Source organism: Suncus etruscus, chromosome 7 (assembly GCF_024139225.1).
Source record: "Suncus etruscus isolate mSunEtr1 chromosome 7, mSunEtr1.pri.cur, whole genome shotgun sequence".
Taxonomy (NCBI): domain Eukaryota; kingdom Metazoa; phylum Chordata; class Mammalia; order Eulipotyphla; family Soricidae; genus Suncus; species Suncus etruscus.
In genome coordinates this window covers 26,077,575-26,104,608 of record NC_064854.1, presented here as the reverse complement: position 1 = coordinate 26,104,608, position 27,034 = coordinate 26,077,575, and the positions used below count along the sequence as shown (strand labels likewise).

At 40.9% G+C, this 27,034-nt stretch overlaps 1 protein-coding gene across 3 annotated transcripts in view; it reads left to right on the top strand.

Moving 5' to 3' along the window:
* NEBL (nebulette) overlaps positions 1-27,034 on the top strand; it is a 380,095-nt gene that overhangs the window by 136,157 nt on the left and 216,904 nt on the right. For all 3 annotated transcript variants that reach the window (XM_049777820.1, XM_049777821.1, XM_049777822.1), the window contains exon 3: positions 14,181-14,265. In XM_049777820.1, the coding sequence (XP_049633777.1) occupies positions 14,181-14,265 (85 nt within the window). The remainder of the gene's footprint in view (positions 1-14,180; positions 14,266-27,034) is intronic.

The following is a 27,034-nucleotide window of genomic DNA, read 5'->3' as shown; positions in this document are numbered from 1 at the left end:
GATGCAGTAGTTAGCAATGTTGTACATGGCACTGGATTTTTTTTTCTCTAACAACTGCTATGTAAAAGTTGCCAATTTTGCTATATAATTTCCCCTAGCCTTCCTATCTTAAAAAACAATGAAATGAATTTAATTTAATTTTATATGAAATTGACCAAATTTAAGTGTGTTGGAGAGTTTCCTTTCTCGTAAGAATATTTCTATAATTTTAAAGTGGAGGCCTATGGCTTGAAAGATTTTGACTTGTTGAAATTGCTTTTGTAGTCTACAAAGTTTGGCAACAACCAATCTGCAGATTGTTTAGTAAGTAGTTGATGGATAGGAAGGAGAATTGCACTGTAGATTCTAGAATTGGGCAGAGATTACTTGGAGTACAGTGTTGAGAGAAATGTTGAGTGTTTCCTGGGCCCATCAGAAAGCTTGGTATGACTGATTAAAAAAATGGACAAAGAGCTGACTAAACAAATCTCCTAAGAAGATGTACAGGTGGTCAATGGGCACATGAAAAAAAGTTTAGATTCTTTTATTAAGAAAATGCAAATCAAAACCAAAATTAGATATCCTCTCATACCTGTGAGTATGGTTTTTATTTAAAAGATAGAAAAGAAGCTTAAGAGAGTCTGCAGAAGGAGGGAAACCCTTAAACAATGGGTACCACTATATGGAAAATACTATGGTGGATCCCCAACAGATTTAAAATAGGAATTTGTACTATTATAGGTATCTTACCTTTGAACATTTATCTGAGAAATTAAAAAACATTAATTGAATAGATACATACGTTCTCATGTTTACTACAACATTATTCACAATGACCAGAAATAACTGGTCTTGTCCATGAACTGATGAATGGAATAAGCTGATGTGTTATAGATGTGCAGTAGAATATTGCTCAGCAACAAGAAAACAGGAAATCCTTTCCTTTTCAGGCAACATGAATAGAGCTAGAGGGTATCATGCTTAGTGAAATACACCAGATGGAGAAAGACAAACACCATATGATTTCACTCATATGTAGTATATAAAGAAGACAAAAAAACCCTCAATGTTTTAAAGAAAACAACAAAAGCAATATTTGGTCTGTAAGATCAAATAATGGTTCTCAAAAGGGAGGGGAAAGGTGTGTGTATATAGGGACAAAGGGAACAATTGTATGATTAACTGGACATTATGTATGTATGTGTGTTGGTGTGTGTGTGTGTGTGTGTGTGTGTGTGTGTGTGTGTGTGTGTATAGTTTGGGGCATATCTAAGGTAATCAGTGGGGTGGGTGGACAAGCACCTTCCATGTTGTGCTATTTTCCTGGCCACTGATGAACTAGACTTTTTAGTGTATGCAAAATAGTTAGTGTAGTCTGTTGATTTTCAGTCTACTATCAACCTATATAATGTTATAATGTAATCATACTTTTTGCTTTACTATAAGCCTATATAATGTTATAATATCATTTTCAATAGAAAGGAAGGAAGATAAAAAGAAGAAAGGTGTAATCAGTAAATCAGCCCTGAGCACAGCAAGTAGCTCATGGTCTAAGTATAAACCATTGTGTCAATGGCAGAGGTTCTTGTTAAAAGTAAGATTCAGCACTAGTTTATTTTGATTTATTTGAAAGTTTGAAATTTATTTGAAAATTTATGAACTTTCTGTCTGTTAATTATCTGAAAGAAACCAACAGTTTTACAGAAAGTCTGAATCTCAGTATAATATTATATTTTAGCTTCAAGTAGGTCTTTTCTGAAACAAAGAATTAGTTTATGCCTTCTCTCCTTTAGACATTAAAGATTTATTTTTTGAAACTGAGAATTTATTCATTATTATTTTCAAACATTGCTATCGTGTGGTCTTACTTACATTTTCTTTTTTTGGTTTTTGGGCCACACCCGTTTGACGCTCAGGGGTTACTCCTGGCTATGCACTCAGAAATCGCCCCTGGCTTGGGGGGACCATATGGGACGCCGGGGGATCGAACCGCGGTCCTTCCTTGGCTAGCGCTTGCAAGGCAGACACCTTACCTCCAGCGCCACCTACCCGGCCCCAAATAAATTTTTTTTTTTGTGGTTTTTGGGTCACACCCGGCAGTGCTCAGGGGTTATTCCTGGCTCCAGGCTCAGAAATTGCTCCTGGCAGGCACGGGGGACCATATGGGGCGCCGGGATTTGAACCAATGACCTCCAGCATGAAAGGCAAACGCCTTACCTCCATGCTATCTCTCCAGCCCCTTACTTACATTTTTAATGTTTTCTTTTCATGTAAATTTGTCTTGAATGCTTGTTGGTGATGCCTTAGATACTTTGGTGGTCAAATTTGAGTATGTGTGTATTGTTTATCTGACTAAAATCATCAGTGATTTTTGTGTTCTAGGACCTGGCTCTTTTTTTTTTTTGTTGTTTGTTTTTTTCAGACCACACCCGTTTGATGCTCAGGGGTTACTCCTGGCTAAGCGCTCAGAAATTGCCCCGGGCTTGGGGGGACCATCTGGGACACCTGGGGATTGAACCGCAGTCCTTCCTTGGCTAGTGCTTGCAAGGCAGACACCTTACCTCTAGCGCCACCTCGCCGGCCCCGGACCTGGCTCTTAACTTTGCATACTTTTCATGTCTGTTCATTCCATATTAGTAGCAAGTAGTAACAATGGGAATGCCACCTCTGCTAGCTCATGCTTTTCTGATACAGCATCTAGAAGTGTGTTAGTGTGTGTGTTAATTTTTTGCCTTTACACTGCAATTAAAAATCTAGGGGATAGCAAGCAATATTTTTGTAGGTTAATTTCTCACCTTTACACTGTAATGAAAAGTTGAGGTTATAGCAGTGTGTGTTTGTGTGTGCTTGCATTAATTTCTCACCTTCACACTAATAAAAAAAATCTAGGGAATATCCATGTTTATGTGTGTGCGTGCGTGCGTGCGTGTGTGTGTGTGTGTGTTAATTTCTCACCTTTACACTGTAATAAAAATCGAGTGTATATCTCTCTGTGTGTGAATTTCTCATCTTTTCACTACAATTCACAATCTAAGGGGCATGTTCTAATAGCCCATAAGTATGTTTTCCTGAGGTGGGTCAGGTTTCCAGTATAATCCCTTTGCTAGTATCCTCTTTTGTAAACACACATAGGCGTTACAATGGAGTCTTGCTGCGGAAGTAAATCAAAAGGTGGCAAGTTGTTTGACCCTTAGAGCCAGACAGAGAATTTGGCGACTAGTTAGACAGGTTATTGACTGCCCTTTGGAGAGTCAGGGGTTTGCTTTCTGCACCTCCTTTCAGCTGGGGCTTGTATTTCCTGTACCAGAGACGGGCATTATCATAATCCATTTTTCGCTTTTATGTGATCTCTCAGCAGCTCTTCTACGCCTCCTTTCTGAAGAGCGCTCTCCATTTACTTGCTCAAATTCACCATCCCCCACCCCCGCCCCAATCATAAAATTGATGTTTCGCAACCAGCAGCATTATATGTGACTTGTTTATGGAGGTGCTACAGGGAAGGAGATTAGCAAAAGAATTAAGGACAGGATGGGCCGGGAAAGGAAGCTCATGAATAGACATCACACCAGAGAGAAAGCATGTTAAACTCAAAGAATATAAACTGTAAAATTATGTCTGTCTGATGCTGAATTGTGCTCGTGGTACTCCCACAAATTGTTATTCAAGTGGGTTCTGCAAGGTAGCAAAGACCCAGATTCATCCCACCATGTAAGAGAGGCATTTCTCTTTCTCTTTGTTTGAAAGGAAAATAGAGGAAGGAATATTTCTATTTTACTTTACCAATTAAAAATATTTTTGAGGGGCCAGAGCTATAGCACAGTGGTAAGGCATTTGGCTTGCACTCTGCCAACACAGAACAGACCCCATTTCAAATCCTGGCATCCCATATGGTCCCCTGAGGCTACCAGGAGCAACTTCTGAGCTCAGAGCCAGGTTTAACCGCTGAGTGCCACTGGGTGTGACCCCCCATTTTTTTTGAAGTATCAGAAATTGAATCACTCATGCAACACAAACCTCCACCATTGAGCCATTTCTTTAGTCCCCCAGAAACACTCTTAACTTGCTTTCTCTCAAGAACTGAAGTGGTGGTTCTTTGCTCTTAAACTGGAATTTTAGTAGAAAAAAAGCAGATCTGCTGATGGACCTGCTGTCCCCAGCCATTCAAACATTTGATCTAGCAATGTCATTTCTATACTTTTATACCCCCACAAAGATAATTAAAGTTGAATTATCTTGGAAATAGGCTAATGGTCGTGAAGCTTCTTACGGATTCTTTATTCAAGGGAAGAAAAATCTTTAGGCGTTTCCAATCTCTCCAATAATCAGCAATTTAAAATTTTTTCATTTTGTTCATTTGTACAATGAAAGCGAGATTAAAAATAATGGACTGTAGTTGTGGTAATATTAGTGTTAACAACTCTATCGAGTTATTGCACATTCACCATCAACAAGTGCTCAAGGTCTTTCACCACAGTCCTCGTGTTAGTTCTAGATACTTTCTCCCTCATTCGCTGCTAGTTATTCAATTTTATACTCTAAGGCCAGGGTTTTGCCTTCATTCAATGTGGTCTGCTCTTTCAATTTTTCTCTGTGTACTCCACTGCTGAGTGAGGTCATTTGGAGTTTGCCCTTTCTTTGATGTATTTCCCTCAAGATGTATCAAACTGTGAGCTTCCATCTTCCTTAGAGTTGTAAAGTATCCACTGGGTCTTCATTGAAGTGAGCTCCCTCCCTCCCACCCTCCCTCCCTCCCTGCCTTCACCCCTCCCTCCCTCCCTTCACCCCTCCCTCTCTCCCTCATTCTCTCCTTCTTTCATTATCTCCCTCCCTGCCTCCCTCTCCCCTCCCTTCCTCCCTCCCAACCTCCCTTCCTCCCTCCTTCCTCCCTCCCTCTCCCCTCCCTCCCTCCCTCCTTCCCTCCTTCCTCTTTTCCTCCCTCCCTCCCTCCCTCCCTCCTTTCCTTCCTTCCTTCCTTCCTTCCTTCCTTCCTTCCTTCCTTCCTTCCTTCCTTCCTTCCTTCCTTCCTTCCTTCCTTCCTTCCTTCCTTCCTTCCTTCCTTCCTTCCTTCCTTCCTTCCTTCCTTCCTTCCTTCCTTCCTTTCCCAGGGTTCAATGAGAGGGCTGAAGGACATCATTCTTCCTGGGCTCTGCAGTTCTGCTGATTCTCAGGGCCATCCTTGCAGTTCTCCTGAGCTTCACATTCAGTATGCTTGTGGCATCTTGGGACAACATCCAGCAATGCTCTGGGGATGTGGTACTGGGGTTGGAACCAGGGTAGGCTGCATGAAAAGCAGGGGCACTAACCCCTGTACCATCCCTCAAGCCTGGGGATTGGTGGTAGAAATACATGCAAAATATATACAGACTGAAGAAGTAACCACATCCATGTTTTGCCCTTGAAGGGGTGGTCAGAGAAAGCTCAGTGCTTGATGTTTGGGCATCCTGGCCTCTAAGCCTTAAGGGAGAGTGTGGGGCAAAGAGCGACTTGCCCAGGTAGCAAATGCATATGCAAAACACAATGCATGGTTGCTTCCTCATCTTGCTGCTGCAGCGTGGAGTGGCTTTGGCTCAGCTTTTCTAAGCCTTGGAGGAGATAGATGCACTTTAAACAAACCTGCTAATGTTTTCATTTTGGGAGGCGTATGTAGTGCAATATTGGAGGTCAAGGCACCAGCTCCTATTTTTTTCTGCGTCTCTTCCATCCCAGCGCAGGAAAGAGAGGGCAGGAAAGAGAGCGATGGACCACTACAGCTGGCTGAGGGGTGCTGGCTGGCACATGCTCCTGCAGTTTGCTCTTCTTACTCCTTTTGACGCCTCTGGTACAGAATGTGAAACTTCCCCTTTCCCTGTTTGAGGTTTTGGTTGTCTGGGTAGCCAGACATTTGCATGTGCTGGTGGTTCCCCATTTGGATAAGAAACTTTCTCTCTTTCCCTCTCTTGCCTCTCCTGCCTCTGCTCTGCCCCAGTTCCATGCTTGTTGCCTTTTCTCAGGACAGCTATGCTCAAATGCAAGGGTCCTCAGGGACTCTCAATCAGATGGGGTCCATGTGCAGAGTTGTCGCACACAGAGAGCATTTCCCTCTTCTGACGCTTCTGCTCTTGCCCATATGGTGCCTGCTGACTTCCTGCTTTTCCTGCATGCAGGAGACCTGGGAGGCCACCCTGGTGAGATCCGCCAGTGGTTCTATTGTGATCGGTGAGTGTCCCCAATGTACCAGCTATTGAGTGGCTAAGTGGGTGGTGTCTCCCTGGGCGAAGACATTACTAGTACTTTGTCAGATATTTTATATTTTAAATATTGGATTTTACCTTTACATAAGTTTATATTTCTCCCCAGTGTTTCATGATATATCTGTACATCTATTTGTATTTAGAACTCTATATCAGAGAGAAATGTGTGTCTATACATATATGCATACCATGTTTTGATGCATACATATATTCATGTCATATACATATATGCCCACCTATGTATGTATTCTAACCTGTTTGAGACTGATTTTAGATATATTTACCTTTAAGATGATACTTGAGTAAAATTGGAAAGTTGAAAAATACTAATTTTTGAGGTGGTAAACGCAAGGGCTTATGTTTTTTTTGTAACTCCTTTTTTCCTACTGTTATTCCTATTTGTATGTTTTTTCTATGCTTCTTTTTCTTGGTATTCCTCTTTTTTGTTGTTGTTATATCGAGAGTTTGCTTGTTTGAAAGTGTCCCACTATTATATTTCTAATGTTATGCTTATTCTATCCTTCTTAGAATTCCTTTTTATTGCATGTAGAGTTTGGTTGTTTTAAAAAGCTCTTTTATTTCTATGGAATTTGAAATTATGTACTTTATTTTTAGTTTTTGTGGTTATCCTTAAAATGTTATCTCAAACAGAAAAGGTCTAGAATTTCATAATATTATAATGGGCCCTTAGAATATTTTAGTTCTCCAACTGCCTTTTCATCTTATTGCCCAATACTTTTGTTTTGTCTTAGAAAATCTTAGATAATAGACACTTATTATTGTACACATATGTATATGTGTGTGCATGTGGTCCCTTTAAGTTTATTTATTTAAAAATGTTTTATTTGATTTTTTCTTTTGATTTTTGGGCCATATATGGCAATGATCAGGGTTTATTCCTGGCTCTGTTCTCAGAAATCACTCCTGATAGTTCCAGGGAGTGAGCCAGGCCAGTTGTATGTACAAGGCAAGGGTCTTAACTCCTATACTATCCCTCCAGCCTCTTATGTGCCATTATTTAAAGAAAATGTTAAATTTTACAAAAAACCAAAACAAACAAACAAAAAAAAAAAAAACAAAAAACCTCATCATTGTTACCCAATGTAGTTGCTTTGATTTGGGAGAAATATTTCAAATTATATTTAAATCTTCTAGCATATCCCCATCACCTAACATAGTTTTGATCTTGGCCTTATGTTGTGTATGTAAACATGTTATGGGATTATTATGTTATTGACCCTACCCTGATCGGTGATTGTGCCCTACCCTAGGGTGTGACCTGGCATTCTGCCCCACCCTAGGGTGGTACCTGATTCTGCTTCCACCATTGGGTGGTATCTGATCCCACCATTGGGTGGTACCTGATTCTGGGGGATAGAAACAAGGGTCTGTGAAAGGCGGGTGGGGTGGGGTGGGGTGGGGAGAGGGGGCTTTTGGCTGGAACTGATACTGAGGCTTTGGAGTCTTGTCCACCGAATAAAGCTAATATTTCCACAAGCCTGACTGGCTGCGAGCTGTTTACCCGCCGTTTCACCTCAGAACCGCCGACTGAACAGGGTGGCAGACGCCTGCTTCGAGCTGGAGGGGAAAGACCTCATCCTCCATCACTCCATCAGTCAACCTCTTCAGGGGCTGACTTGCAACAGCCTTAGATGAAATTACTTTTTTATTTAAGATTCAGAATATGAAAAGATGATGCATGAAAAAATGCTCATGCAAAAATTACTAGACCATCATCCATTGTAGAAAACAGAACCAAAAAGCCAGTAGGATGTAGGATATTGGGAAGTCAGAACCATTGTTCTTAGTAATATTGCTTTAAAAAGTTAATTATAACCTTGAGAATTTATTCTTTTTGTTTCTTGTTTTGGTGGATGAAGGGACATACTTAGCAGTGCCCAGAGTAGTATGCAGGGCATAATATATGTAGTGTCAGGGACTGAACTAGAGTCAGCCATCTGCAAAGCAAGTGCTTAAACCCCTAGTTGAGTTATCAAGACTTTGATTACGTGTTGTTCATAGAGTCATATATTGCTTGGCATTCACCCAATTCCTACTCAGAGAAGGAACACTTATTCAGTAACAACCATAGTCTAAGTCAGGTCTCAAACTCAATTTACCTGGGGGCCAGAGGAGGCAAAGTCCAGGTGATCCTTGAGTGCAAAGTCAGTAGTAAGCCTTTAACATTGGGGAGTGTGACCCAAACAACTAAAACAAAACAAAACGGGCCCGGAGAGATAGCACAGCGGCGTTTGCCTGCAAACAGCCGATCCAGGACCAAAGATGGTTGGTTCAAATCCCGTTGTCCCATATGGTCCCCCGTGCCTGCCAGGAGCTATTTCTGAGCAGACAGCCAGGAGTAACCCCTGAGCACTGCCGGGTGTGACCCAAAAACCAAAACCAAAACAAAACAAAACAAAACAAAACAAAACAAAACAAAACAAAACAAAAAAAGATTCCTCTAGGGCAGGGCCACAAAATGTTGTACAGAGGGCCAGAAACGCTCACGGGCCACAAGTTTGAGACCTCTGGTCTAAGTTAATGGTGGTGGGAACCCTCCTGCAAATTCAAATTCTTCAACTTTAGCTTGAGGCCAGGTTGGCCTTTCCAGTAGAATATTACCATTGCTCTGTGAGCTCTTCTCTGCAGGGGGCCTGTAAGGACATATTGACTTAAGCACAAATTCTTTTAATACCCAGATTCTGCCCTCACATTTTCTAGTGTGAGGGAAAGTGTTACTTGGTGAGCACCAAGCTGGAAAAGGTAGACTTAAGTACTCAAGAGAAGAAGACTCAGACAGAAGCTGGTGACTTCCTTGTGGTGAGGAGTTAGAAGGTGGTGGACTGTTCAACTTCATTAGAAAGATGAGAATAGAAACAAAGATTAGTGATTTGTTATAAAGAGTAATGGAATGGACTTAAAGTCATGTTTGAGATTTCTGTCTATATAGTGGTTTTCAGTACTATCGATGCTCAGGACAGTATGTCCTTGCTGCAGTGGGTTTGGATGATGTCCAATGGGCATCATACATTATCCAGTATCTCTGACTTCTACCCATTTGGTGCCCCAGTATTGCTTTCTCACCACCCACTAGACATTTCCTGTTACCAAATGGCCTCTTTGGAGAAAGGTTGAGAACCTCTGTATGAGCACAGGATTTATAGCAAATAATTTCACAACGATTTTAGCTTTATACGCCAAAGTGGTTGGCTAATGTCTCAAATTGACAGTAGTTTCCCACTTATAAAGCTCTTTCACGTGGTGCTAGCCATAATTTCATGAGAGAGCCAGTACTCGATCATTCTAATTATATAGATTCACACAGCTAAGCCATTCTGTGGCAAAACAAAGAGAAAGGAGTAATGATATTGTGTGGCCTATACTATTTTATCGAGTGTCTATTATGAGCCACTGTTTGACATGACTTTTAGGTATTAATTTTGCCACGACTCAGAGAAATGCTAGCCTTAAGTTGATTTCACAGTTAAGGAAATTAAGGCTAGAGAAGTAAAGATTTGAAACTAGGCCACTGGGTTCCTGTGCTCTCATGACCATGAGGCTCTAGAGGAGAAGTGTGACTTCTCACTCTCCTGGATTCTCACTTTTCCGTTGATGTGCCATTTTTCAGTCCTCTATGGGGAAGTTTCCATTTGTCACCAGCTTTCCTCTCTCAGCCAAACTCAGGTCAACTGGTTTGTACATAAAAAATATATATGGCCTGTGTTCTTAGGATGGAATCCCACAGAGAAATCATCTTTCTGAAACCGCACTTGACTATTTCAGATGTACACTTTTGCTGTTACCTTAGTTTCTTCTTTGTCTTACACATGTCGCATTTCCGGGAGATGTGGATTAGCATTTCCTGGAAATGCAAATTAATTATAGTCTGGTCTGCATCCAGACACCTCACCCAGTCCTGGTATTCCCTGACTCAGAGACTCCACTTTGAATGGTCGCATAGCACCACACATCTGTAAGAGGACATTCCATCCACTCCTTGTGTTGTATATGTAATCTTACACATATTTTATCTTATAGGAAATTTATTGAGATAAGAATCATCTATTTTTTCTTTTGTATTAGGAACGTGTTTTCCTTCCTAGTTCTCTTTCAATACCATTTCTCATGTCCCCCACTGCTCGCCCCCTCTATTCAATATTCTGAAACAAGATGGAAGATTAAAAAATGTCTGCCTTTCTGTACCTTGCTGAAGCAAAATTCTTAGGATTTCTCCTTTGGAATTCAGGGATGTGGTTAAAAGGTAGAGAATCTACCTTGCATGTGTGAGGCCCAGGGTTCAATACTTTGCACTGCAACGAACAAACAAGCGAATAAGACAGCAACAACAACAAAGATTTTTTACTCAGGAAGGCCCACTGTGACCCTTCGAATGTAGTACTTTGCAGGAGCTAGAATTAACTGGTGCTCTCCAGAGCCTTTGCTTCTGCTCGTGTAATTCATGAGGGACCACTGTCCTCTCATCCTATTCCTGTGTCTGACTTTTTTTTTCTCTTGCAAGTGAGGTGTGTATGTGTGTGTGTGTGTGTGTGTGTGTGTGTGTGTGTGTGTGTGTGTACATTGACTTTAGAGCATATTGTTGAATTATTTGAAATTCACCTACTAGAGGGCCTAGATATGGAGAAACCCTAAGTTTTCAGATGTGTCAAGTTTGGGGAGTTAATTAGACTAACTGCCAGAGACTGTGCTGATTCTTTTCAATATAAGTCAAAGTGTACCATAATTGCTCTGCTCCTGAGATTCCCAGCTCTGATTCATGAGATCATTTTTCTCTCTCTCTTGATTGCATTGTAAGTTTATATTTCTTTTACCTCCAAGATCTCTTTCTCTTCAATTTTGTTTACTCATTAGCTAGTTTAGAACCCTGAAACCTAAGGTCATAATTCTATTTACTTTTTAAAACATTTTGGATTTGGGGGGCTATTATGGGGACTCTTACTGACTCTGTGCTTTGGGGTGAGCCTGGCGATTCTTGAGGAATAAACCATGATTTATGGATGCAAGACCAGTAAATTAGCTCTGTAACTAGCCTTCCCACCCCGACCCATACATAACACTCACAAGATCAGTAGTTTCGGCTATTCAGATATGAACTCCCTCTTTCTTTCAGCATTTTTCTTTTGATTATTAATATTAACTCAGCCTTTCCCTTTAGATCAAAACTGGAGATAGTTTATTCCCTTAAGCACTTCTAGAGGAAATTATATTTCATACAGATGAGCTCACTGCTGTGTTAGGATTTAAAAACTCCTGAAGAAGAATAAAACATCACTGCTGGTGTATGGGCCTCCCTGTCTAATGCACATCATCAGAGTCCGCGAGTGCATTTGCCATTGCTGCCACCAGATTCGCTGATCACAGCTTCTAAGAAATAGCAACTTTTCACTTTGTTTTTTATTTTTCTTCGGTGTAACCTTGCCTCAAATAGAATTTTTAGTTTGGGACACCAATACAACAACCAATAGAAAAGTAGTGTTTTATTATGAGCAAATATTTCATAAGTTAAAGCCATTGGAAGCTGCCAGTAAGCAAATGATGGAATCAAATTGTCATTGGAGAATGTTTATTTTGGCAGTGGAATTGGAAAGGCAAGAAATGTCAAGGGGCTGGAGAGATAGCAGAGTGGTAGGGCATTTGTCTTGCATGTAGCCAATCCAGGACGAAAGGAGGTTTGAATCCTGGCATCAAATATGGTCCCCCATGCCTGCCAGGAGCAATTTATGAGTGCAGACCCAGGAGTAACCCCTGAGTGCTACTGGGTGTGAGCCCCCCCAAAAAAGTCAAGGAGTGTAGTTACCTGGGAGGTAAATGTGACCTATAATTTAAAAAAATCAAATGAAAGAAACATACTCAGTAACAACATACTTAAAAGAAGAGGCAATGAAGCTTAGAGATTTGGAGCCATGGGGAGTCAAGATTATTTACAGGTATTTTTTTTTTTTGAGGGGGAACACCCGGTGACACTCAGGGGTTATTCCTGGCTCTGCGCTCAGAAATTGCTCCTGGCTTGGGGGACTATATTTGATGCCGGGGGATCAAACCACGGATGGTCCTAAGTCAGCTGCATGCAAAGCTAACGCCCTACCGCTGTGCCATTGCTCAGGCCCCCTATTTCCGTGTATTTGTCAATAAATGAGAGAATCCAAGAGGGAGAAGCCTGTCCTAAAGTTCAGGTGGGATGATGAAATATCGAGCATCAGACTGGTTGAATTTGTGGTGGGTTTGCCATAGACCTCAATGGGAATTCAGGAGAGAAAGCTGGGTGAGAGATAGCATTTGAGGAGTGATCTGCATATGCAGAGAGGAGATTTCTAAAGCTGGAGAATGAACAAAGTCTCTCAGTGGATAGTACAGACCAAGAAGAGAGGAGTTTGTATTGGAATCCTGCAGTGGTTGGACCACCACAAGGGACAGAGCAGGGAAACTAGATGAGGGGAAGCAAGGCCAGGAGTGTGTAGTGATTTAGATCAAGAGAGAGGGAGGGAGAGTTCAATTGAACAAGAGGACTGCCAAGAGATGTCTTGGATGTACTCATAGGAAATGCTTGTGACTTTGATTTGTAAATAGTTTTCAAATTAGAATTTCATAATTTACCAAGTTTTTCATATTACAATTGCTTCAGACATTAAATTTTCTAACACCAGTCCCACCACCAGTGTGACTTTCCCTTCACCAATGTCCCTCGTTTGGTACAGCACAAAGGCAAATGGAATTATAAATACTTAGATCAGATAAGCCAATTTGTGATAGTTGTTAGATCTCACAATAATATTACTAAAATCACTGAGGATTTGGGCTGTGATGGTTGGTGCTAGTTGAGCCTTCTGTGTTATTGTTTTAGGCTCATTTGAGCTTGATGGTATTCCATGTAATTTTCCCATCAGATTTGCTGTGATCCAACTAGACTGACACTACTGTGACATTTGGAGGTGTCGCACAGCCACATATGTAGCAGCACTATCCAGGAGCTATAGAGCTGGAATGATTTTGTTGGCCTGGCAGTTTGATGAGGTTCTGTTGTGGAGCCAGAAACATCTTTGCTGGCAAGATGGCAGGTGTGGGTGGGGCGGGTGGATTTTCCAGTGGTAAAGTGGGAGGCTTGAGGGAAATATGCCTACCCCTGTTCTCAGAACACCCCAGTTTTCAGTTCATAGACTGATTCCACCTGGGAAGATTCAGATGCTCATCGTTCTTTTTGAGATTAGTTATGGAGCTGGGCCGTTTCTGTATTGGTGGGTGTTGGATGTGCTTACAGGTTGTTTTGCCTTCCGGCAACAAGGGGAACTTGTTGCACTTGTTACCTTGCCTTGTTCCCCAACAAGGGGAACTCTGCTTGTCCCCAGAGTTGTCAACATAGACCAGTCTATCAAGAAAGATTCAGCAGCTTCATGCTCTTTTGGAGATTAGTTGTGGATCTGAGCCATTTTTCTGAGTGCAAGATGGTGGGTGTGGATGTGGGTTTCTGGGTTTTCTAGTGGCAGTGGTGGTGGTAGTAAAATACTTCTAGCTTTGATGATGGAAACTTAGGAAAACAAGAGCTGGAAGCCAGAATACATGAAGTTGAGGAGAGAATAAGTGAGGAGTTGACTAGAGGCCTCTTCTTGAGGAAGTTTTTCTATGAAAAAGAGAACTCTCGTGCCACATACTATAATAATATGGGTGGAGGGTGGAATACTAGAATGAAGAGAGTCTTTAGCAAACTTATATGCTGATGGGAAGTAACTTAATGGATTCTGAAGCTGAAGTAGAAGTTTGTGGGTACAGGGTGATGGAGATCCCAAGAGTAGAGTTGGGATGGGATCTAGAAAAAGGACAGAGAGAGAGCTTTTGATTCTCAAACTGATGCCTCTCTCCATGGCAAGGGAAGGAAGGATAGATAACACAGTTGGGGTTAACTCATTGTTTCATGATATTTTATTTTTACTTACATCCTTTAAAAACATTTCTCCACAGACACTACCCAAAGCAGTCCTTCACAACTGTGGCAGACACACCTGAAAATCTTCGCCTGAAGCAGCAAAGTGAATTGCAGAGTCAGGTAATTTCTTGCAGGCCTATTTTCTTCACATTGGTATGAAATATGATTCACAAGGCCACTCGTGTGAGCTTTTATCATTGTTCTCTCCTTTTTGATGGGTTACTGGTTTGTGTGGAGACTGGACAGAAGGCCTGGATGGGCAGCCCTGGTGGAAGTGCAGAATATCTGCCTCATTCCTGGGCTTGGATCAGGCTGAGATTCTGGGTTTTGTTATTCACACGAGACTAGGGCAAAGAAATGCGTTCTGGTCAGAGTAAGTGTTTCCCAACAATATTGATTTATTTGGCCCTAAATATTTAAAAACATTTAAAAATAGCTTTTCCACACTGCATATGTAGGGGAAAACAGAGGTGTGAACTTGACCCAACTGCAGTACATGTGGGCTCACACCCTGTCTGTGTATCTCACACCAGCCATGAGCTGTGTTTTCATCCTGTCACTCTAGTCATATTTCTTTCATCTGTCACACTGACAGCAGGAGCAAAGATGAGAACACCCCCATTGGCTCCCAGACAACTCTTTTGGATGAAACTTGCCTTCAATATGGCAAATCACACTGCCGAAGATTAGGGGTTCGAAAGTTTTCTGCAGGAACAGCCAGTTTCTTCTTAGGAAGTGCAATGTGTTTTATTTTGGGATGTGATCTCAGCTACACTGTGCTCTTAGTTCAGACCTGTAGTAAACCAACTTTGAGGAGAATGAGGGTAGGTGGCTTGGCCTTGCAGGAAGACTGGATTGTAGTCTGCCTCCTCTCTTCATTGGTTATAACCTGGTACCAGTCATCCCAATTCCTTGTGCTTCTCTGTGTTAGACAGTCTGTCTTCTCTTGTCTACCTATCTTGAGAGTGATTGAAAGTAAAGATCAAATAGGAAGTTAGGTATGAAAGCATTTTGAAAACTTATAAAAATATGCTACTGTGGAGACTGATCATCACTATTATCCCTGAAAATCCTTGATTTGAAAAGGAGAAAAATTTATGAAGGAAAGAGGTTCTACTTAATACTACAGAAAATGTCAGTCTTTAGTTATTCTAATTGTTTTCAGTACCAGGGATCAAATCCATGGGCCTCACAATACAACAGCTACACAACCCCTCTTGTGGCTGTTTTTAATGAAAGAAGTCTGCTCTGCTTCCCATGTCTGATTATTTTCATGCACTTTTATCTGATCATAGAAGATGTTGTGGTTTCCTTCGTCCCCCCCCCCCCTTTTTTTTAACTTGGGATCACATCTCAATTCAGTTCATTAAAGATGGAATTCCAAGTTGAGTTTACTGTTGGTTAACCATGCCACCAAGACGTGGTTGCCAGTTAGCTTTTGGTTTTCTGTGGAATGTTAAGTTTTGTGTGTTGAACCATTAGCTGAAAAAAATTTCTTTGAGTGCTGGCCAAAGAGAGGCGCTGCGGCAATGTAGGCAAGAACACCCTTGTTCATTCACAGCAGGGAGGGTGCCAGGACTTGGCTCCAGTCCATGCACATCCAATATGCATTTCTCCCCATCAAGTAAGGATTAATAAGATAATTCTGGAGAAGTACTTGGAGTACATTAGAAAATAGAACCCAATCAAGCAATCAAATATTTGTTCCCTGCTTATTACATGTCCTTGTTTTGTGCAAAAGAATTTATAATGACTTAATTCTCCCCAGGCAGAGCTCACAGGGTGTTCAGGGGAAACAGGGCTCTCCTGCCTACCCCTGCCTGACTGTGTTTCACTTACAGCAGGGATGCAGATATGAAGGGGTGGGGTGGGGTTAAATTGGTTATTGTTGCATTCTGGAGGTGGGGGCGAGGGTAGAGTGGAGCTTTGGAGGTTGAGAAAGAACTGAATACACATTACTTGACTTCTTCCTTCAGAAGACATAACACTCCTTTTAAGTGAACTAATTGGGTGCAGGTAGTGGTAAAAGGGTCCTTCTTGTGGGTCCTGTTTTCTCTCCATGTGCCTGATTCTAGAGATGTGAATAGAAAGGGGACTCAGCATTCTGTGCAAAACTGATTCCATCCTCCCTTACTTAGTGAGCACTGAAGGCAGCAAGCACCAATGGCGATGGGACTGGAGCAAGTACAGGAACACATACATAGTGCCGTGGGGGAGGCCAAGCAGCAATTGGGTGAAGGCACCCATATTTTGAACGCTTAGCCTTAAATGTTGTTTTCTTTATTAAAGAAGACGCAGGGCAGCAGGTCGGGCCAGTGAGCAGCAATTATGAGCAGGAAGTACAACTCAGTTCAAGAACTTCAGTTGACCACCTGCTTTATGCACTGAATTTTGTGAGGAATTGGGTGTGTCAGTGTGTCATTTCTCTAGCTTACTATCATTGTCACTTTGATCCAGGAACATGGTATTATGTGTATAATTTCATTTATTCTCAAACTGTCTGTGAGACAGGGATTGATTGTTATCTCCATTTAGATAAAGTATGCAGCTTTTTGAGTGCTTAAATAAATCATCCTTGCAAACTTAGCTGGTAAGGAGTTGATTTTGGAATGAAAAGTGGATTGGTAAGACACTAGTATCCACACTTTTTCTATTCTCTGGTGACTTTCTTCACCAGAGAATAGCTGCAGAATAGCTGCAGTTCAGGAGGAATTTCACATGGAGTGTAAGTCACTTTAGGAAGATGTTATAATAATAATAGTCATTATATAGTACTAATATATTAATTGTAATAATAATAACTTATTATTATTATGTTGTTTAGGGGCCATACCCAGAAATGCTCAGAGTTTACTCCTGGTTCTGCACACAGGATATACTCCTGGCAGTGCTCCAAGGACCATATGGGATGCTGAGAATTGAACCTGCCTTAGTTGCATGCAAGACAAATGCCCTACCCACTGTACTATATTGCTCTGGCCCCAGATGTCACCATATATTTTTTAAAAGTTTAAATTTTTAATAATTTGTATTTAATATTTTATTGATTGAGATTCTGTGGTTTACAATAGTGTTATTAATGGCTTATCATGCCCTTAATTCTAGCAGCACACCAATCATCAGTGTACCTACTCCCTCCCCCAAGAACCCCGAAGCCCTTTAAGCCCCCACTTACATCCCACAGTCTCAGCTGTACAGATAAGTTCTCCTGTTATATTGTCTTTTGGATCTTTGCTGCTACTTCATTTTGTATCTTTAGATCTCACATAGGAGAGATCATTCTCTATCTATCCCTTTCCTTCTGACTGACTTTACCAGTATGGCATACTCTAGTTCAACCTATGCAGCTGCAAATTACATGATTTTGTTCTTTGTCATAGTTGCATTTAATTATAAATGTATATAGATATATCATCATAACTTCTTAATCCAGTCACTTTTAATTGAGAATTTGGGTTGTTTTGGCTATTGTATAATGAACATAGCTGTGTTTCTTTTGAATGAATGTTTCTGTGTTTTGGAGATAGAGGCCAAGGAGTGGTATTTCTGAGTAGATATATTTCTATATTTTGGAGATATTTTCATATTGCTTTTCATAAAGGCTATACCAGATGATATTTACACCAATAGTAGATAAGGGTTTTTCATCACAACCTTAGCAACCCTGAAAAGAAGTCATTATTATTATTTTTTATAGATGAGAACTAAAATTATTTATTAATTGCAAAGACATGGGAGGATAGCTATCCTTATGCAAAATTAATTGATGGCAGTTGATTTTATTTATAGCATTCTACATGGTTTGAGTCTGTAGAAAAAATATAATCAAATAGAACATATCCTCAGAGTTTGAGCTAAAGTCTGAATCAAGAATTATGAGCAGATAAACAGAATTCTTTGATGGAAAATTGACTTAATACTTACTTGTTTTGGTAATTTGTGATGCAAAACGAGCCAAATCTGTTCAAAAGTCTAAGTTTAGAATTTCTGAAATCTCTTAGAATTGTTTGCTTAAAACTAATTCTTTTCTTACGGCTCATTAGCTTACCAAATGAGCCAAGACAAAAGGGAAACAAAAATTTATTTCATTCTCCTCTAGATCATTATTTATACTTGAAACCGTTATCTTTTCCTGTACCTCTCTCTTTTCTTGCTCCAGCTCTTTCTTTTTGTAAAGATTACAAACATACTCAGCAGTTTATATTTTGCCTACTTTTGAATCCTTTCTTCTATTTTTTTTGCTGGAGGAGGGGAATTGAGCAAAATCTAGAGATGCTTAGGGGTCACTCCCCAACCATATGGGTGGGGTTTTGAGATCAACTTTGGGTCAGTAGTATGCAAGGTAAGTACCTTACCTTCTGTTCTTTCTCTCACATCTTTAGGAGAGGGGGAATCTTTTTTAGATGACAGATGAACTTCATAAAATGGTTTGCAGTATTGGAAAAAAAAGCCATCAAAGCAATGGTCAGCTTTTCAGAATGGTGTTAGAGGATGGCTCTGATATAATATCTGGCTCACAGTAATCTGAGTGTGCCCACCTGGCCAATCTCTGTTGGTAGAGGAAGTGGGTGGCCCTGGAACATTGTGGTCAAGACAGAGCAGGGTAGCTATTGCATTGGCATTAGTTCCCCTCTCATGACGTCTTCCAGGGTAAATTTCAAAGAGTGCCAGTTTCCTTGGGTAGGTGTTTCTTCCAACCCACTCAGCAAGAAGCAAGAGGAAACTTGACTTCTCATGTTTTTAGGAACAGTGCCCATCCTTGTGGGGCTGCCTAGGCACCAGTATAGACTAATTCTAGATGGGAAAGTGAACTTTCTAGTCACTCTTCTATACTAAGATCCAAAGCCCTGATTTAGAAGCAAACCTTTGGGAGCACCAGGTCTTAGTCAACTGGGGAAACTCCGAACTTTAACACAGCTCTGATGAATTTCTTTACTGTTATATGTTGTTAAAAGTGATTTTTTTTTACTGGTTAGCCCATTCTCCACCCCAGGCCATATCTGGCCATATCTCAATTCTCAGGGTCTATGTTTAGCTCTGTGCTAAACTGGTAGTACTCTGGGGACCATGTGTTGTACAGGATCAAACCTGGCCCTCTTGTATGCAAAATACATACTCCACCCCATTGAATTCTCTCTCTCTAAATCTCTCTCTGATATGGAGTGACATACTATTATTTTATAATTTGAAGAAAAGTTGCTGTTGTCTTAAGAAATCTAGAATAGTACTTAAAGTTTCATAACTGCTTCTTCAAATGGATCTTATTGGAGAAACACCATCAAAGAACTAAGGGGAGCTCTTGTGGCTCAAACAAGCAAAGACTGAACCTCTGGATTATTATCCCAATTTCCACCTCCACCTACTGCTTTTCCTCATTGACCTACTTTCAGGCCCCTGGATGTCAGTTTTAAGAAAGCCCGTGGGGGGGAATCCTGAAAAGACCACTCAAAATCAACATGAAACATTCTCTCTCTACACTAAGTTGTTGGTATAATTAACTTTCTGTCTGTCATAATGCTGAAAAGTTTATAGTGATTTGGGGCCCTTAGGGTTGCAGAATGGAGTGCGGGTCATTTCTGAGTACCACATAGATGAGAGATGATGGAAATGGAAATGATCACAATTGAATAGAACAATTCTTAGACTTGGTGTCTTTATATTGCCATCAATTTTGATTCTTTTATTTTTGGGGGGTTGGGGACAACACACCTGGCAATGCTCAGCTCTGCATTTAGGAATTGTTCCTGATGGTGCTCAGGAGGATCATATAGGATGCCAGGGACCAAACCTGGATTGGCTGTGTGCAAGGCAATCACCCTACCTGTTGTACTATCTCTCTGGCCCCTGTTGATTCTTTTCTCAATTCTTCCACACATCAGTGGTAACATGAAAATATGATAGGAGTGCAGTGAGGGAGAAAAATGACATAATTTTCTTTTCCTTTAAAAGTTTTCTTGGGGGGTATAATACTGACCTATCTCTATGGAGTCAAGGGAGATAAATGGGCCTGGATGCTGGAATATGTAACCCCCCAGAAGCTTCTTCATCTGCCTTCCCCTTGCACCTATCTCTAACTCCTCACTCCATCTATTTCTGGAGGCTGTTTTTTTTTTTTTCTAGGTTATCTGTCATCAAACCAAAGCAAGGTGTTACTTACCTAAGGCCACACCCCTCTTGGGTAGCAGTTATATTTTATTAGTGTGTCCTTGACTCCTTGAAACCAACTTCCTTCCAAGCTTGGAGTCCTGGTGTTGGGAAGACACATTTGGATAACATCCTTTATACCTTTCATATCAAACTCCATGGAGCATCCACCACCCAACCTCACATTGGACCTAAATTCGACTTGCCATTGAGCACATGTCCTACTGGGGTGTTTGTGTTAGATTGGGAAGGGGAGATACTGTTGTGAGCAAGACTAGAGGAAACTCTCACTACTGGGGATGCTGGTCTCATGGGGGTAGAAAAGGTAATAAATGAATGGAAGTTGGTACAATTGCAGCTTGGACAAGACCCACTCAGAGCCATGGAGTCCTGAGACTCTTTGTATAGACGGGCATCTCATTAACCCTTTCAGTGTCTCAACACATCCTGCCCAGCAGTGGGTCCCGTTTCTTATGCCAATCTTCATACCCACTACCCATGCACTGCTCTGCACTGATTCTTTCTTCCTTGTTCTTGGCTGGGCTCTTATCTCATCTGACAACTTCAGGCTTCGAAAACAGGAAGACAGGCTCTCTGGAGCATTTTCCTTGGCAATTCTTATATTCTGCTGATCTGGGACAAGAGGCCTTTCATACTTGCCTGTTCATGTTCCATTTTCTTTGAACCTCATTTTGGCAGTCTGATAGTTCCCATCTTTTGATTTTGTACCATTCTGATCCCCTTGTGACGTTTCTTACTTCCCACAATAAGTGCTTTCTCATGTATGGAAAGGTAAGAGTTTAGGGGGGAAGAGAGAAGGGGTGCAGGTTCCTTTTCAAGGGGTTTAAGGTGGTGAAAACGATGAGATATAGTGTTTCCTGGAGAGGAAGGCATGAATGCCAAGGGGCACTTCAAAGGAGGAATATTAATTCGCTCGATGCGGCACATTTCTTTCAGGGAACATAACATGCTGTGCAGATGTTAACTCTAACCTCCATGATTTCCTCTAATTCAGATCTTTCTCTGTTTCACTTCTGGGGTACAGTGATGTAAGAGACAAGAATGTCAGTAGTGACAGACAAGCAAAACAACCTATCTGTTTTGATTTGCTGTGTCAGGACTGGGTTTTAGACCCTTTCATCAAAGGGGCCTGGTTCTCCTCGCCTCACCCTCCCAAATGACCCAGGTTCTTTCCATCTGTTCCAGGGTCCTGGAGCCCTGCTGGGTTATCCCATCTCTTTTCTCTCTCTCTCTGTCTCTCTGGTCTCTCTGTCTCTTTCTGTATGTATGTGTGTGTGTGTGTGTGTGTGTGTGTGTGTGTGTGTGTGTGTGTGTGTGTGTGTGTGGAGAGAGAGAAAGAGAGAGAGTAAGAGACTAGTTGTTGTTTATTCTCTGGGTCAGAACAGCCAGCCTGTCAATTTGGGGTCTCTAGGTCATGGCTCTAACAGCGGTGCTGAGGAGGATGACTTCTAAACTGTTTCAAGGATGTGTTTTTCATCTTTCTCTTCTTCCTTTATTGGAGCATAATCGACGTACAGACATTTTATTAGTTTCAGGTGCACAGCATGATGATTTGACATTTGTGTCAACGCAGAAGGGTCTCCCCAGTCAGTGTCTGTCCAATCCCTTCTTAGCAGTTTTTCCAAGTTGCAATACGATACTTTATTATAATCGTGCAATATATGATTGCCTGGCAGCCCCAGGCAGCATGCTGCAGTTTTATGATTGATTGATTTTATAACTGCAAATTGATCTCCTTTGATCTTCTTCTCCCATCCCACCTACTCCCAGTACTCCCCAGCCACAGCCCTCTTATTCTCTTTCTCTTTTCTAGGTCCCTCTCTGTACCACATCACAGAACAACTAACCTTCTTCTTTGGGTCCCACTAACCTTTTCAGATGCAAAATAGTGGGTTGCACTAAATGCGCACTACAGTTCCTATCAGTTATACTGGTCTTGATTGCAGTAGTATAAAAATGCTCTATAATAGCTTCTTACTTTAGCATTGAAAGGACTCAAAGCACAGGTTCTGCCAGGCTTTCTTTTCTGTCAAAAATCTAATAACCAGAGATGTTTTCTTCATCCCACCAGCCTTGAGATTAGTATTAGATATTGGCTGAAGGTCATAATTAGGGAATCACATGGGTGTGAAAAAGTTGGTGGACAGATCAGCGTCACACTGGAAGATAGCTCTAATTTTTCACTAAATCTGTTGATAAATTAAGAAGGCGAATTTTTAGCTACACAGTCACTGATTTCAACTAATCTCATTGCTAGTCTTCTTTTTCAAACTTCCTGTCTAGCAGAAACTTGAATAATTGCACAACGGTATGCTTCTGGGAGATGTCTTAGTAATTTCTTTTCTCCATATTTTTTAAGTGTTTCTTGAATACCTTTGATTATGGCTATTTCCCTCACCCAACTACATTCCTTTCCCTTCTGTTTATTGTTGTAATAACCAGGCATCTCTTGGTGGTGTTGTTGCCAAGAGTTGTGAGACTCATCTTGGGGGGCACACTCTGGCCATAGTGCTGCACACACCTGGTTATGTGTCAGATCACACCTCTGGCACTAGAATCCTAGACAACAGAACTACAGGACTGGTGCCAAAGTGCTTGAGTGCGTGGCATACTGGGATGGAAAGAGCAACATCTCTCCAGCCAGTGGGCTCTTGTACTGCTGATCCAACCCTAAGTATCCCTGTATATCCTTTTATTTTATTTTTTGGTCTGTTTTGGGGGACATACCCAGTGATGCTGAGGAGTTACTCCTGGCTGTGCACTCAGGAATTACTGTTCATGGTGCTTGGGGGAACCATATGATATGTCTAAGATTGAACCCAAGTTGGCTGTGTGCAAGGCAAATGTCCTACCTGTTGTCCTATCACTCCACTTTTTTGTCCAAGCTTTTTAAAAGTTGTCTCCTCTCTCCAAGGTGCTGCTGTGTGTTTGTTATCCCCACTCAGCTTTCCTCTGTAGTTGTAGTGCCTTTTGCTGATGTCTGCAGCCTTGAGTTGATTCAGTGGACAGCCCGATTCCAGAAAAGACATGATTCAGTACATTCTGGCAAATTCTTGTACAGAGATGCTAGTCCACAGCAATTATGTTTTATTCCGCTAGCAGATTCATGAGAGGGTGGGATATTTTATACCATTCATTAATCCATACTCTTAATTTCTTTCTTCTTTGGGGTAGGTACTATGTGTGGAGCATACCCAGCAGTGTCTGGGGATGACTTTCAGCTCTGTACTTAGTCACTGCTGGAGTGCTTGGGTACCTTGAAGTGTCAAACTATCTAAAGCTAAATGTGAATCCAGTATCTGAGTCCTTCTACTATCTCTATGGACCAGATCATCTCAAATTCTTAATGATGTGTATCATGAGTTGAAGCTGCTGCTCTGAAATCATTGCTTTGTCATGGAATCGGGTAACCAAACCAACATTTCAGTGCAATATTAGATTTTGTAAATCACTATTAGGAGTTCTTATGAGTAACTAGCTTTACCCAGTGGGCCTGACTGGTACTCTGAATATTTCATCTCTCAGGGAGCACCCCTCTTTTCCTTTAGGGGAAATAGTTTCACCCCATTTTCATTGCCACCTCAGAACTTAGTTTAGAGCTTCCACTGGCTTCAAAGGACTTCTACATAGAATTTTTTCTTCTTTTTTGGTCACACCTGGTGACACTCAGGGGTTACTCCTGGCTGTGCACTTAGAAATCGCTCCTGGCTTGGAGGACCATATGGGATGCTGGGGAATCGAACCACTGTTTGTCTTAGGTCAGCCGCATGCAAGGCAAACACCCTACCACTTGCACCACTGCTCTGGCCTCTCCATGTAGAAATTTTATAGGGACCTTCTAAAGATGGAAACTGAGTCAAGAAATGTGCTGGGGATCAAACCCATGTTGGCCACATGCAATGCAAGTGCCCTAACTACTGTACTATATCTCCAGCCCCTCAGCAGTAGTTTGAATCACCAATCAATTGCTATATAGAAATAATACAGTCTTAGATATGTGTGTCTATATATATGCCATGTATTTTATTATACAGAATACAAATTAAATGCTCACTTATAGCTACACCTATAGTATACATATGCTATATAAAAATACACATTTTGAATAAATTTAAATGCATGCATATTATATACACTAATAATAGTTGTCTAATAATATAATGGTGATACATTATATAAAATCTAATAATATACCCAATGTACAATAATATTTATTAATATCTAATAACAATCTAATAGCCTGTCAATTATGTAACATCAAAATCTAGTAATAGGCTTTATCTAGTAGATATGAATAAAATAGACTATTTAGCAATAGTTAGAAAGACAACACTCAGAAATCAATCTTTCTGAAAATCTGCAGGACTGAAAGCACCAAGAATCTTTTGTCTCAGGTTCTCTATGGCTAAGCTAGGCTTGATTGGCTATTGAGAATTGGACCAACAACTCCATTGTTCTCTATTTCCCATAAATATTGGTGGCTTTGATGTTCCTGTGTTTTACTTATTCCACATTTTTTTAAATTTTTGGGCCACACCCAGTGACACTCAGGGGTTACTCCTGGCTATGCATTCAGAAATAGCTCCTGGCTTGGGGAACCATATGGGATGTCGGGATGGAACCGAGGTCCATCCTTGGTCAGCTGCCTGCAAAGCAAAAGCCCTAACACTGCGCTATCACTCCAGGCCCCTTATTCCACATTTTAAAAGCACCAACTAAAGTGGAGGAGGGTTACAGAGATAATATTAGTTCTAGAAGTGAGGTATGGAGATATTTTGCAACCCATCCCCTGTTCTCAAGGGCAGATGTGACCTTTAAAAAACTCTCTATTTTGATGGTTCTTACTTGATGGGTAGCTGTTGATGAATTTAATCTTTTCCTTATATCACTTCTCCTATAGATTCTCTGTTTTAGATTTTAAACTAGAGTTTAGAGATCTTTTGAATTAATAGCTATTACTTAATAACCGTGCAAAGCAGTTATTGGGGTTTTATTATACCATTTGGTGGTAAGGGTGATAAGATATGAAATGAAGTAGGAATAATAGAAATTAATTTTATGAGGATCGGAGCAGTGGCGTAGTGGTAGGATTTGCCTTGCATGCGGCTGACCTGGGACGGACCACAGTTCTATCCCCCACCATCCCATATGGTCCTCCAAGCCAGCAGCAATTTCTGAGCACATAGCCAGGAGTAACCTGTGAGCATCACTGGGTGTGGCCCAACCCCTCCCCCCCAAAAAAGGAAAGGAATTGATTTTACAAAAACCATGAGTCTTAGAAGAGGAAAGAACTAGATGCTTTCTTGAAAGGTAGAGAGATGCCTTCTTCATCTTTCTTACCATTAACTAAAAATCAAGAAAAATCATAGCACTCTTGATTGATGTCAATCTTTACTAGCAAAGAAGTTTCATTCAAGGGATCACCCATATTTTCTGTTGATTTTGTCTATAGAAAGTAGCTTCAATTAATTGTTGGTTTAATCTACATGATGGGAATAACCCTTTGGCCATCTGCTGCGTAATCTTGGAATGGGGGCTACTCTGTGAAGAAAAGCCAAGGATAGAGGAAGAAGCTATGAGAGGAAAGACAATGTCTGCTGTCTTGTATCTGGTGTCTCCTTAAAAGGTGACACCAAGGTTTGGAGCAATAACACAGCAGGTAGGGCATTTGTCTTGCAAGTAGCTGACCTGGGTTCAATCTCCAGCATTGCACATGCTTCCCTAAGCCTGCTAGGAGTAATTTCTGAGTGCATAGCCAGGAGTAAATCTATGATCACTGCCAGGTATATCCTCCAAAATATACAAAAAAAAAGTGCCTCCAAATTCTCCAACTTCTATAGACAGTTACTTTCTTTTTGATTCAACTTGTTTTTCCTTCTTGAATCTGCCCCCTTTAAATGGTAATCCCCAAAGTTTCTCCTTTCCTTTACCTGAATATGATAACATCTTCCCTTATATCATTTTAGAGAAAAGAAAACAGCTTTTAGTAGTTCTTGGAGATCATTCTTCCTGTTCCCCCCACCCCACCCCACTGCACCTGTGCACTTTGGGAAGCTATTTGATGAGCTTGATCCTTGATATAATATGAGTCAGAAAGTTTTTGGTTGCCTTCTGGATGCAAGAAAGCTACTCCAAGAAAACAGACATTTTCAGGGAACAAGGAGGGCTATTAGTAGAATGATCTGATCTTAACCATCAGCCATATCCCAATTCTCTGAAAAATTCTCTAGAGAAGTGACTCCTAACCCTTTCTGGGCCATGAACTCCTTTTGGAAATTTGATGAAAGAAATAAAAAGCAAAACTTTGCCAGCTTTAGATATAACTGCAGGAGTTTTGTGGGATGTCCAAGGCCTTTAGAGCCTCAGACTATAAAGGGAGAGAGATCAACTGAGCAGTAGGAGGAACAGGGGAGATGTGGTAGCTGGCTCTAACATCCAGTGGGAACTAGATTGTCACAAAAGGATTGGGGATTCCCTGCCTGCTCAACACAATTTTATCTTGACTCAAAGTTTAAATTAAATTTCTAGCAAACACACACATTTTATAATGAAGGTAAAGAATTCAGTGATGGTTAAAAACAATAACATCAACAACAAAACAACCAATGACAAACAACCAACAATACTGGAATGGTTAGAAAAATGAACCATTTGACAATCAAATGAAAATATTTTCAATGAAACATATATATGGACTTACATACATATGTATAAAATTACATAT